General features: G+C 37.5%; 1 protein-coding gene across 1 annotated transcript; it reads right to left on the bottom strand.

Annotated features, from left to right (window-relative positions):
• Positions 1-6,465: 6,465 nt before the first annotated feature.
• On the bottom strand, positions 6,466-13,968 carry LOC110460345 (zinc finger protein 671-like). The gene is made up of 2 exons (XM_021513203.1): positions 13,888-13,968; positions 6,466-9,918 (listed from the first exon to the last, which is right to left on the bottom strand). The coding sequence occupies exon 2, from the start codon at positions 9,819-9,821 to the stop codon at positions 7,635-7,637; it is 2,187 nt and encodes a 728-aa protein (XP_021368878.1). The 5' UTR covers positions 9,822-9,918; positions 13,888-13,968; the 3' UTR covers positions 6,466-7,634.
• Positions 13,969-14,876: the final 908 nt, after the last annotated feature.

Here is a 14,876-nt window from a genome sequence, read left to right as displayed (position 1 = left end):
AACATCACGTGAAAAGCCATTTTTTTAAAGGAATGTATTTGTTGTATGCACTTCCACTTATGTTACCTTGCTATCCCTATATTCATAGTCCGTTCCAAATGTCCAGTTCGACCACTTTAATTGTTCGGGAAAGCCCTGTCAAAATTAGCGTCAATAACGTCACGTGACGGTTTTGAAACGAGGCAGTATATTATACTATCGAGCTAAAAATTGGTTGGGATTTTAGGGAAGGAAGCCGACAAAGTGATGTTATTTTTCAGCCCCGTCAAAACTTCAACATGGCAGCCCTGGCGGCCATTTTGTAACATGTTTGAGCAATCATGGTTTTCCTAAACAACACCTATTTTGAACTTCTTCTCAAGTTCCACCAGTGGGATTGAGCTGAAACTTGCCTGAAATGATCCTGAGATGGTCCTGACCAGGTGTTGTTATTTTTCGGGTTGGTCTGAATTCGAAGATGGCCGCCATCTTGAAAAACACTTTTTAAACTTCTTCCCCAGTTCCAGATAGAAAGAAAAACAAGTTGTTTACACTTTGTATACACGGTGTAAATTTGCTAAACCTTCTGTGTATAAATCGAGCACAATGCTACGCTTCACTGAAGTTTGTCGACATTTATATGACTAACATCAAGCCAATATACCTGGCGAGAGTATTACAAAGCAATAGCGTTTTTTTTGTTTCTGATGTTATGAATTAAATATTATAACGTTTCCTTTGGAGGACATGTATGTTCAACTATTTATTACAACTCTAGATCTATCCCTATATTAACTTTGAGAGACTACGGATGTGCCATTATGCACATTTATGGTCTTGTTTTTGAAGAAATTCACTGAAATGAGTGTGCAATGTATCCTCGTGCCCTTATTAAGTATAGTATTAAGCTGGAATTTTGATAGTTGAATACTATTTTCTGAATTGCCTGTCAATGAATAAGCAATGCAACTACTTGAGTCTTTAAACTTTGTAGCTACTAAACGTATGAATCAATTTAAGACAACTTGAATAGAAAACACTGTTTTATTAATGTAAAATCTATGTGCAAGAATTTATGTCCCGTTGGATATATAACATACTAGAAGCTAGGAAACGCACTTTATCATAAAATAAAATGTATGTCAAATACTGTACTACACCTGGTATAGTCCAAAAAATACTCTCAATAAGAAATCATTGATTACAGTTAATAAATGCAGCTACATACAATGAAGTTAAACAAGAGGCCCAATTTTGGGCCTGCATCACTGACCTGTTATACCTGTTATTAGTCTCACACTTGTAACCTTAAACGTGGGTTGAGGTTTACTATTTCTTAATGACCTTAATGAAGCTTCAACCTAAATATCATTACCTTTGACTATAAGTCTTTCGAAAGATTTTTTTGACTCCTGTGACATTAAAAGTCAAACAATGCCATTCAGTTGAACAAACTTGGTCACCCTTCATTACAGCATGCTGCTGGCCAATAATCATCATCCTGGGTTTTTTGGTTATCAAGAAGAAATTAATTTAAAATTTTCTCACATTTGAACTCAGTGAAAGTGGTAATTGACAAACTTGGTAGCCCTTCATCTTAGCATGCTACTGGCCAAATTTTGGGTATACAGCAGAAGGAGTTTATTTTAAGGATTTAACAAATTTAACCTATCTGACCTTGAAAGTTGTTCAAGGTCATTCATTTGAACAAACTTGGAAGTCATACATCTAAGCATGGTACAGACAAAATATCATCACCTTGGACCTCTTGGTTACAGAGAAGAAGTTCTTTTTAATATTTTAACATATTTGACCCTCATGACCTTGAGAGTATACATAGGTCAAGGTTATTCAAACTTGGTAGCCATTCATAACAGCAGGCTACTTTGCAGATATGATAAACCTCAGCCTTTCGGTTATTCAGAGGAAGTTGTGTAAATATTTTGTACATTTTACCCAAAAGACCTTGAAAGTGCACCAAGGTCATTTGAACACACTTGGTAGCCAGTCATCCAAGCATGGTACAAACCACATATCATAATTTACCCTAGGCCTTTTAGTTACTGAGAAAAAGTTGCTCTAATTTTTAATCTTTTGACCACAGTTGGTCATTATGTCATTCATTTAAACATGATAGGTAGCCCTTTACCCCAGCATGCTACTTACCAGATAGCATGACCCTCAGCACTTAGGTTATTATACTAAGGTTATTACACTTAGGTTATTACACTTAGGTTATTACACTTAGGGTTATTACACTTAGGTTATTAAGAAGTCGTTTAATGAAAAAAGTTAACCCTGACGGATCATGTACACCCTTCGGCCAGGTAAGCTATGTCTCAATCAGTGAAAAGCTGAAAACCTTCTCTTCAATAACTTTTTCCATGGAGATATATAATGACATTTTGAAGAATTTTAAATATAAGCGAACACATGAGAATAGAACGCTAACAATGCCCCCGTCTCATTCCTTGCAGGGACATATATTACAAACATGAATTTGACCTAGTACACAAAAGCTGCATGTTGCAGAAGCAAAAATCTTCACTCGCATCAGTTAAAGGGTACAGACAATCCTAATGGTATATATATTCTACACAATACATATAACACCGTCACAACCGTACATGATTTTCTATAGATTACATCCTCATTTGGCCAACAGAATTAGCTATCCGATACAAAACATATATGATGATAAAATAAACCAAAAAGTCTATCTTTAACATTTTACAAACATTTCTAAGAAGATTCATTTGTAGAGAGTACAAAATCAATCTAACAACAATGTACGTCACACATATATGAAATGCTTATATGTTACATAACCTACAGGAACATGTACATGTATATTCTCTACAGCAATATGCAACCTCCCACAGATCACACCATAATCTGTACCTGTGATTTTCCTGCCTTTTCGCCATGTGTTTTGGTTACTGTGCTGAATTGGTTCCAGCAAGACTGGCCATAAATACTGTTTTCTCACACTTTCAATAGTACATGTACTAACAATTGTAAATGATGAGAGAACAAACTTGGGTACAAACATAGGTGTGTGTTAATAGTTTGAGACCTGAATAAAGATCCAGGATCTCCATTTTAACAAATCTTTAAAGAAAATCTTTAACAAAACGAAATCTAGAAGGAAAACACACACAAACACACACAATAAAAACAAGATTATCGCAGGGTGGAATAACATGTTCCATGTTCCATGCCAATCTCACATACTTAAAATCCTTCTGATGCATTAATGTTTGTAATAAATGAAAATATGTAAATGTAAGGAGAAGAAATAACATTTGTATTGTATTACTCAGTGAAGCTGAGAAATATTCCTGGAATGTGGGGAAAGGAGAAAACAAATTACGGTTGACCAACTTCAGCTGAAGGAACATATAGACTGCATATATCCTTTTTGACCTTAAAACAAGAGGTCCAGGTGCCTCCACAACTCATCTGGTATTTTCTTTTTAAATTTTAAACCTGCAGAGATCTATACCAGTTAATCAATAAGGTACAAGAAATACAAACTGCAAGAAGGACTATTAGTTAAATACTTTTGGGTGGGTAAGACACCAAGCAGTTTTGTATAAGGTTATGGACTGGGGATCTCACCTGTTCCCATATTATGGCCAAGGGAGGTAATCTTCAGGCTGTCTCTGGAACTCCAGGCCATTCCCGGTACATGCCATTTACATAAAACTGAGTCCCAATTGCTAAAGGATGCTCTAGACCAAGTTAGTTTAGTTGAAATCTCTCCATTCATATTGAAGAAGAAATTTTTTGAAAACAGTTATTTTCACCTATTGGGTCCCGCCCCACTCCTGAGGGCCACACCTCCACTTACAAAAAGTTTAGTCCCCTTTGCCTACAGATGATCTGAAACAAATGTGGTGAAAATCCTTTGATCTAATCATACAGAATGAGAAAGATTTACCTTTATTTCCCCTATTTGGACCCACAGAGGGGCCACAGCATCGGTTTTTACAAAATTGAGTCCTCTTTCCCAAAGGATGATCCTGAACACATTTGGTTTAAATCCCTTCATTCGTACAGAAAGAGACAGATTTTCCTCCATTTCCACTACTTGGCCCCTCCCCTGTGTCCCTCTTGTATAAAGAGGCTCTAGAACAAATTTGGTGAAAATCCCTCCATTGGTTTAGAAGGAGAAGATTTACCTCTTTTTCCCATCGGGCACCATCCGTCTGTCCCCAGGCGGGACACACCCTCCGTTTACACAAAATTGAGAACCCTTTGGCCATGGATGCTCTAGAGTAAATTTGGTCTAATTTCTTTGAGCTGCTAAGGACTAGTTGGGATTTAAAGCAAAAAAGGTATGCAGTTCTCTTTGTAACCCAATCAAGGTATGCAGTTCTCTTTGTAAACCAATCAAGGTATGCAGTTCTCTTTGTAAACCAATCAAGGTATGCAGTTCTCTTTGTAAACCAATCAAGGTATGTAGTTCTCTTTGTAACCCAATCAAGGTATGCAGTTCTCTTTGTAACCCAATCAAGGTATGCAGTTCTCTTTGTAAACCAATCAAGGTATGAAGTTCTCTTAACATGATGAACATTTGGGATTGTTATAAGCACATTCTATATTCTATATATTACAAGTAATAAATACAAGTTAGAAGTTTATTCAACCCCATAGAAGTTTTTGAAAAGTAGTTTTGAATGGCACTGAGAGCCTGTGTAATAAAGGTCTGTACCTTACCATATAGGTTAAACCTACTCTCTCTATAAACTTCAATTTGCAATTTAATACATTTTTTAAAATTTAAATGCATATTTAGTACAATTATTGGGTACACAGTCAATTTGTTTACAAGCATGTCCCATGGGACAGAGTACCATTGTATATTGTATTCCAGTACACATATACTAATTCATGAACGTACTTTCAAAGCAACATAACAAATTCTACTTCGTCTTTCTGGGTGTTTTTTGTGATTAAATTGCAACACTTTACTTCATAGGAACAAGGTAGTGTTTTATATGGTACCATTACCCTCAGGTAACTAACTGACAATTTTTGTCAGAGTTTGAACTTGACAACACTGGTTCTTGTCTACACTCGCCAAGTAACGACCCAAACAGTTTCAAATAAGGAAATATCATAATGACATAATCTGATGTGATCATTCTTCATTAGTATGCTTCCATAATTACCACCTGTTGAGTTTGAAAATTCCTACTGAGTCAGTACAACACAAATGTAAATATTTCTCTAATGTACACAAGGAAACAACAAACTCCTCACACTATTTGTATATATTCTCAACTTTCCATGCACACATGCACTCACACATATATAGCATCATAACGTTATATATATATTTATAAATCTCTACATCTTATGTACATAACTGATCAATCAACTGGTCATTTTCCCCCTAAAACCCCTGATCATCAAGGTCCATCCATGTATATGTAACATAACAATGTGTAGTCTATATTGAGAATCAGTAAAAAACATGTCTGTCAATTAGAGGACAGGGTACCTGGTAGCTAATTTAGATATATCTTATCAACTGAAAAATATAACAGTTTCTGTTCAGGACCACGAAAGCATAATTCAGATCAATTTGTAAACCCCCAATACATGAAAATGTTTCTAACAAAATCTTCTGGAAATTCATTTCATAGTTGAAGAGGAGGAGTCATTTGAAGCATTATGGCTAATTGACCGACAACAGATGCCATGGTACAGCATAAGTTCACCTTGGTCCTTGGGATCAGGCAAGCTAATGAAGATGTCATGTCTGATAGCTGATACACACAACAATGTTATGTCTGATAGCTGGTACACATAGCAATGTTATGTCTGATAGCCGATACACATAACAATGTTATGTCTGATAGCTGATACACACAACAATGTTATGTCTGATAGCTTGTACACATAACAATGTCATGTCTGATAGCTGATACACACAACAATGTTATGTCTGATAGCTGATACACATAACAATGTTATGTCCGATAGCTGATACACACAACAATGTTATGTCTGATAGCTGATACACACAGCAATGTTATGTCTAATAGCTGATACACACAGCAATGTTATGTCTGATAGCTGGTATACATAACAATGGTATGTCTGATAGCTGATACACACAGCAATGTTATGTCTGATAGCTGGTACACATAAAAATGTTATGTCTGATAGCTGATACACACAACAATGTTATGTCTAATAGCTTGTACACACAACAATGTTATGTCTGATAGCTTGTACACATAACAATGTTATGTCTGATAGCTGATACACACAACAATGTTATGTCTGATAGCTGATACACATAACAATGTATGTCTGATAGCTGATACACACAGCAATGTTATGTCTGATAGCTGGTATACATAACAATGGTATGTCTGATAGCTGAAACACACAGCAATGTTATGTCTGATAGCTGGTATACATAACAATGGTATGTCTGATAGCTGAAACACACAGCAATGTTATGTCTGATAGCTGGTATACATAACAATGGTATGTCTGATAGCTGATACACACAACAATGTTATGTCTGATAGCTTGCACACATAACAATGTTATGTCTGATAGCTGATATACATAACAATGTTATGTCTGATAGCTGATACCCACAGCAATGTTATGTCTGATAGCTGATACACACAGCAATGATATGTCTGATAGCTGATACACATAACAACGTTATGTCTGATAGCTGATACACATAACAATGTTATGTCTGATAGCTGATACACATATTAGAGCTCATTATAGCTGGTTACATAATGTCAGAATACATGCACAGATATCCAGTAAATGATGACTGAATATCATCTCTATCAAATCTTTTGAGATTAATCTCCAACACTCAGATTTAATACATAACCGGGAACAAGATTTCATGATTTCCAAATATATGTAACTTCTTCATTAATTTATCACTAAACTGATATTTTATTTTTGATTTCTTCTGTCACAGAAACAAGACACCCAGGGGCCTTACTTAATATAGCTCACCTTGTATTTAGTTATGAATTAGAAAACATGAAGCAGATGTTAACGGTTAAGTTACCTAATTTTGACAACTTTGTACCCTCCCTCACCTACCTGGGGGTTACAACCTTCATTAATTCAAGACTTGGTTCCTATGTCTTAATGAATGATGTTGCATGTAAATTTTGGTTTAAATTCATCAAGAGCTGTAGGAGAAGTAGTCTTTTGATCACTGAACTCCACTGATATCGCATTAGATTCCTCATTACCCTGCCATTTCCTTCCTTTATACAACACTTGGTTCCCTGGTCCCAAGGATGCATCATAGCAAATTGATTTGAAACCTGATCAGTCGTTTAGGAGGCGATATCTTCTAAAGGAAATCGGGAGAATTCAGACGGACGATTGACAAACAACACATGACCCAGTATGGCATAAGCTTACTTTGGTCCTTCTGACCGCGATGAGCTAAAAAAGTACATTTTGTGATGAATTAATGATACAGCTTAATATAAAATCCAGATACTACAGAATATAGTAGTAATGTTACAACTATGTACTGGACATGTAATGCCACTCTATTTGTCCACATAACATCTAGAAGGTATGGGTTGTTTGGTGCGTTCAACATTCCAGTGAACTATACCTGCTTACTAATACAGCTAGTACAGCTAGAATCCATCGTGTCGCTTTGTGTGTGTAACCAAAGAGGACCTCTGACTGAAACATCGGTTACAGATATTACACTTGTAGGGTCGCTCACCAGTGTGTGTGCGTATGTGTGCCTGTAGGTAGAGTCGAACTGAGAAAGCCTTGCTACACATGCTGCACTGATAGGGCTTCTCGCCCGTATGGATACGGTTATGTACTTTTAGTGTTGACCGCTGGGAGAATGATTTGAAACAGATGTGACAGGAGAAAGGTCTTTCTCCAGTGTGTGTCCTCATGTGTGATTTAAGGTAGTGCACCATTTTAAAGCCCTTTCCACATACATTGCACACATTACGTTTGTCCTTGTTCTCCTCGGTCATCATTTCATCTGTAGTCTGCTCCATGTTCTTCCATCTCTTCTGTATGGCTGTTGTTGTACTCTGGTTACAGATATTTAGGTGAAGCTGCAGGTGAACAGGATGAGTGAACTGCGCCAGACACTGGTAACAGGAGAACATCCCTGTCTGGTGACTATCTGCTGTGTGTGCTGCCAGCTTCTGCTTGGTTGAGAATCCCTCCTGACAGACATTACATTTGTGTATGTTCTTATGAACCTGCAGATGGCGGGTCAGATCCTGCTTTCTGCGGAAAGCTCCATCACATACTGAACACTGAAATGGATAATTTCCTGGTTCATTGTTCTCTGTGCTCGCATCCAACAGACTTGATTTTTGCTGAGATTGTTGCAGATTAAAGTTAGTGTTATCATTGCAACTAGTGCCGAGCCCAAGATTGTTCTGCTGAAAGTTAGCCCCAGTAGCACTTGAGTTCCCTGTGCTGTGTACATACTTTTCATGAAGCCTTAATTGTGTTACAGTACCAGTAGCGAAACTACATTCTCTGCATTTAAATGTCTGATTTATGTGAGATTTCTTGTGTAGAGACAGGCCAAAGTTATTTGCGCACATAATACCACAGATGTCACAGGAGACAGGTCCGTCAAGGTTCTGCCTTAACTTCCCACTGTGGCCACTTATATTGTTAGCAGCAAGCATGGTCTCATGAAAGCCTTGATATGTGTTAGGGAACAGAGCTTGAGTGTTTGTGAGGGCTAACATGTCAGAGCCAGACTGGAGTACAGGAACACTGCTTTCTGTAGTTCGTTGTGCTACTGCTGCAGCCGCTGCCACAAGTCCTAAACCATTCACATTCATACCAGTATATTCAGGCACCGCGGGCTTGATATGCTGTGATTTTTCTACTTTCTTCTTCTTTTTCTTTCCCGGACATTCCTCATCATAGTGATCAAGTGCTTTTTTAACTTTAGGTCGTATCCCTGCCATCATGGCTATTGAAGGTAAAGTGGCTCCCCATGAATTTGTTAACTCCCCTGTTCTTTGGCTGCTGGTCATGTTGTCTCTCTTGTCTTCATTATAAGAATCTGCATCAATGCCCGGGGGACCAACTTGTGAGTTTGTTTGTAGTAAACTTGGAGAAAGCATAGCGACTTCACTTCCATTCCCCTCAGAATTAACTTGGCTTGTAGGAAGCAACACCTTACTCTGATTTTCATTTGTTACTTCATAACCCATTTGCTGTTTAAAAATCTGAAACATCTTTTCTTCAATCAGAGTGCTTCTGCTTGTTGCAGATTGTCCATCATTATTGTTACTGGACTGTAAGCTTTCAAAATAAGTTGTGAACTGAGGATCTGCTCTTAAAGTCTTTTGAAAGGCGAGAGTGGGGTCAACTATTGGTAGTGGTTCCTGGGCTTTATTGTTTTGCTGACCAAACATCACATCAGCTGGAATGTTCTGTTCATCAAGAACCATATTCTGACCAAGGCTCAGCACAGAGGTAGTTTGGGGTCTGATACCTGACACAGATCCAGTGGTCTCATTCCCATGGGGTTTGTTACCAGACAAGACTGCACCTGGAATATCAGTGGGGAGTGTGGGTGGTACCAGATGATGATTTAAGAAGCCAGGTTGGTTTGTTGCTGGAGAGCTGTTCCCGTTGTGGCTGTAGTGACAGTTCTGTGTGCTTGATGGAGATGTTTGTCCTGCATTTGTTGAAGCATTGATGTTTAAGTTAGAAGTACATGGACTGGATGACTTGGACACTGTCGTTGTTGAAGCATTTCCATGATTTTGTGAATGCTGTAAAGTTGGAGAATATCCAGAATTTTGATAAGCAGTTCCCTCCATCCTCTAGTGGTGTTTTACAGTTGAAGTCACTTTAAGGATGGATGATGATCAAGATGACCGCAAATCAGACCAGCAATGTCTTTTTGGTTTTTAAGGTCTGTAAGGACAGAAAAAAATCAAAACTGAAAAATTCACACAATACCTAGATAAATCAAGAGACCCCTGTATGGCAGATATTTAGCGAATATTGTATTCCTAGAAATTTGGTATATTTATCAGAATTTAATGTATAAAATAAGCAAACTTAATTTGGGTAATATTTATTCAATCTTAACATTGTTAACATAAATGTAAGATTATTCCTTAAATGTGCTTGAACTCCCAGCCCCTAAGGGCAGTATCCAACCCAAGGGCCAATCCTGCCAGCAGGATTTTGTAGGTCTATTCATGCTAAATAATTATAAGCAATTGTATATTTATGTTGTTATTAGGTAGAGATGTCAATCATCTGAAAGGCTTCCAACCAATTATGGTTGATTCTCCATACCATAGTTAAACAGGGAAAATTTGCTTGAATATGGCCAAATTACCCCTTTTAGGCCCCACCTCTAAGCCTCCCAAGGGGTCAGCCCTTTCATTTGTTTCATTTTTAATCCCTATCACATGTAACTATGGATGTTACCAGTTAAATTTGATGACTTGTTGACAGGTGGTGGATATTCTAGTTTGTACATTTACTGATTAAGATTGATGCTGGTTTGATCTTATTTGTATGGGCCCAGTTTTTATCATCCTTGTAACAGTTAAGTTCACACAAAAACAGGTGTCCTAGTGTTCCCCAAACATGGGAAAGTGAGAAAATAGACGATAGGGCACCCCAAACAATAGCATGGGAAAGTGAGAAAAGAGACGATAGGGCACCCCAAACAATAGCAAAGGAAAGTGAGAAAAGAGACGATAGGGCCCCCCAAACAATAGCAAAGGAAAGTGAGAAAATAAACGATAGGGCCCCCCAAACAGTAGCAAAGGAAAGTGAGAAAAGAGATGATAGGGCACCCCAAACAATAGCAAAGGAAGGTGAGAAAAGAGACGATAGGGCACCCGAAACAATAGCAAAGCAAAGTGAGAAAAGAGACGATAGGGCCCCCCCAACAGTAGCAAAGGAAAGTGAGAAAAGAGACGATTGGGCACCCCAAACAGTAGCAAAGGAATGTGAGAAAATAGACGATAGGGCACCCCAAACAATAGCATGGGAAAGTGAGAAAAGAGACGATAGGGCCCCCCCAACAGTAGCAAAGGAAAGTGAGAAAAAAGACGATAGGGCACCCCAAACAATAGCATGGGAAAGTGAGAAAAAAGATGATAGGGCACCCCAAACAATAGCAAAGGAAAGTGAGAAAAGAGACGATAGGGCACCCCAAACAGTAGCATAGGAATGTGAGAAAAGTGACGATAGGGCACACCAAACAGTAACATAGGAATGTGAGAAAATAGACAATAGGGCACCCCAAACAGTAGCATAGGAATGTGAGAAAATTGACAATAGGGCTAACAGTAGCAAAGGAATGTGAGAAAATAGACGATAGGGCACCCCAAACAGAAGCAAAGGCATGTGAGAAAAGTGATGATAGGGCACCCCAAACATGGCATAGAAAAGTGAGAAAATAGACGATAGGGCACCCCAAACCATAGCAAAGGAAAGTGAGAAAAGAAACGATAGGGCACCCCAAACAGAAGCAATGGAAAGTGAGAAAAGAGACGATAGAGATCTCTAGTGTTGTAATGGGCAGCAGACCAATGTCAGTCTCCACAATGTCGCCTTAAAGACAAGTAAAAAGAAAATCCCTATTTCTGTAGAGGGCCCCACATAAATCACTGCTATATATAGCATGCAGTGGGACAAAGCAGACCAATTATTTCCATGAACCTTTAGTAAGATACTCAAAAGCCTTTATTTTTGTACATGTGGATATTAATTTTAAAAGTTCCCATAGTCTGTCATATTTTATTTCATTTTAAAAGAAATCATCAATGTTTTTGTGACATATGTCAGAGTAAACAAAGATTAATACTTCAACTTTGTTTACAAGTGAATACTAAAATCACTTTAACAGGTTGGGGAAATCCTCTTTGAGATAATTATGCACCAAAACTCCAATACACCTCTCTGTCAAGTTCAAGGATAAAAGTCCTACTCAAGACAAAATTGTGTGTAATGATACTGGTACATTTCATGTAGACTCAAGGAAACTTAATTTTAAAAAGAAGTTTTATAATTTGTTTACATATTGATAAACCATGCATACACAGCACAACAGTAACAAGAGGCCCAGAGGGTCTGTATCGCTCACCTGGATATTAAAGCAATCATGAGAAAATGTTCTCAATAAAAGTAACTTTGCAAACATTTTCACATATCGAGTCTTCTTGGCTTAGGAATGTTTTGGACTAAATGATTGAGATCACTTAGTCTGTACTGAAGGAGGAGTTTTAAGATTTTTGCTCTGGTAACTTCTATTGAGCTCTATCCTGCTGCACTTTGGAGAGCAAGACTCTCCATTTAACGATATGCAACATAGAGTCCTCTTGGTCCAAGGACATTTTATACTAAATTTGGTCAAGTAGGTTAAGTTCATTTCTTTAATGGCACTCTTCATTTTTAGGAAGGAGTTGTTTAAAGGATCTAACATATTTGATGCCTGTGACCTTGAAAGTGGGTCAATGTCATTAATTCTACTGGCCAAATTTCATCACCATTTGGGTATTAGTTATTAAAAAAGTCGATCAAATTTTTAAATGCATTTGACCCCTGTGACCTCCAAAATAGGTCAAAGTCATCCATTTGAGGATTCTTCGTAACACTAAACCCCAGGTACCTACTGGCCAAATATCATCCTTCTTTGCCTCCTGGTTAAAAAAGAGGTTGCTTTAAGGTTTTTACATATTTGACCCCTTTGACCTTGAAAGTTGGTCAAGGTAATTTATTTGAGGAACCTTTAAAACACTCTGTTCAAGGTGCCTACTGGCAAAATATCATTTCTCTAGGCCTCTTGGTTATTCAGAAGATGTTGTTTAAAAGTTTTTACATATTTGACTCGTTACCTGGAAAGAAGGTCAAGGTCATTTATTTGCGGACACTTTATAGCACCTTGTCCCTGGTACCTACTGGGCAAATATCATGGCCTTAAGTCTTCCACTTCTGAAGGAGAAGTCCTTCAAATAAAAAGTTGCAGAATAACAGACAAAACACCATACCATAAGCTCCACTGGCACTTCCTGCCATCACCTGACACAAAGTGCCAGTGGAGCTTATGGTATGGTGTCATAGACCAGTAAAAAAATAAGTGCACGCATTCTAATAGATCCACTCACCTATGTTTAATGTTTAGCTTACCGCTAAGAATTAAACATAGGTGAGTGTATTTATTAGAATGTGTTCACTTAATTTTTGTATAAAGACATGCTTGTATTATTTTTTCATAATTCAATCCACTTAAGCTTTGATAATATGTAGAAATCCAGTGATATTTTCATCATTTAAGTGTGTGATTAATCAATTTAAAATAATCTTATATGCTTAATTTGGTCTCATAGGGAAGGGATTTGCCCAACCTCCTATCCTGTGACACAGTTTTCACATATGTCATTTAATCTATTAGTTCTTTAGCTTGTATATTTATTGTTATACAATCACCAACTGATCAAATATAAGTATACTGTATAGTACTTTATTTTGCATCTATATTTCTGTACATGTAGGCCTATGTTTACTTGCATGTCTTGTTTTTGTTTATCATATACCCATGTTTGCCGCAGAAATAGCTCTACTGATCTAATGTTTGTATGTTTCTGATATGCGACGTAAGAGAGATACTGTTATATCGTGTATACTGTGTTGAGAGGATTTTATCACAGAGCTTAAAGAGGAAGCGTTGAAGTTTTGGTGCATCCTCTCAATGTTCCCAACCTGTTTAATATTTTGACAGATATCTAAATAGCTTGCAAACACGTCCGAATGAACACGTACAATCACAATATTAAGACAGACTTGGGGAACACTTTTATAATTTACCATAATAAGAGTCATTTATGTTTTTATATATATCGAAAAACACGATACACCTACCATCGTTGCGGCGGTAATTTGTTTTTTTATGCAATATCCATTTCTGATCATTTTTGTTTGTTCGTCTGCGGAAGGTAAAATTTCCAACTTCCGTACAGGAGAGTTCTACATTAATCTATGTAAGAGTTATGGCCCTTCGACCATGTGCTTTGTGAATGGTCACTAACCGTGGTTTATTAACCTTTGTTTACTAATGCTATTGTCACTAGTCGACGGATAGATGCTATATCACGGGGTTATAGCTCAGTTAACTGGACTGTCTATTGGAGTGCCAGTAACGGGCTGTTTCGCCCTAAATCCCGTTGGCCCTAGGTTGTTTCGCCCTAAATTGTTTTTTTAATTTATACGTTAATAATATTTAATAGTTAAGTATATCAACTTAACTTATTGATAACTATCTCATGTAGAAAAATAGGAAATTGTGTGAGTGCGGACTGAGCCGTTTGTCTCGCTCGCTCAAAAACAACACAAACACTTTTTTTATAAAAAAATATTTTAATGATATGGAACGCTAAGAAGACTTAATTTGTGACTTAAAACTACTAACCAAACAATATTTCGCCCTAAAATTTCTGTTTTGTTATATCTTTCTCATATAATCATAGCGCTAATAAATGGCAATAATAATTTGAATGAGAAAAATATTGATAATATAATTTAGATTAAATATCTAAAGAACCCCAGTCGAGCGTCATTTTGCTGATTGACTGTACGGTACCCTACACCAATCCAGTAAATCCGATAAACACACGTTTGACCAAGAAATACGCCTGTGGAAGAGGAAATGGAGCGAGAGTCTGACAGCGACACGACCATCCACGCTTCACGATGCACTGGAAACTACGAACAAGCACATGTACCCAAATATTCACACCATTTTCAGTATCTTGCTCGTAATGCCAGTGTCCAGTGCTACTGTTGAGCGAGGAAACTCTGCCTTGAAATACATCAAGACGTCGCTCAGGAGCAGCATGGGACGGAGCAGATTG

This window comes from Mizuhopecten yessoensis, unplaced genomic scaffold (genome assembly GCF_002113885.1).
Source record: "Mizuhopecten yessoensis strain PY_sf001 unplaced genomic scaffold, ASM211388v2 scaffold10359, whole genome shotgun sequence".
NCBI classification, from domain to species: Eukaryota; Metazoa; Mollusca; class Bivalvia; order Pectinida; family Pectinidae; genus Mizuhopecten; species Mizuhopecten yessoensis.
Note: the sequence above shows the minus strand (reverse complement) of the source record. Positions and strands in the feature narration are given on the sequence as shown.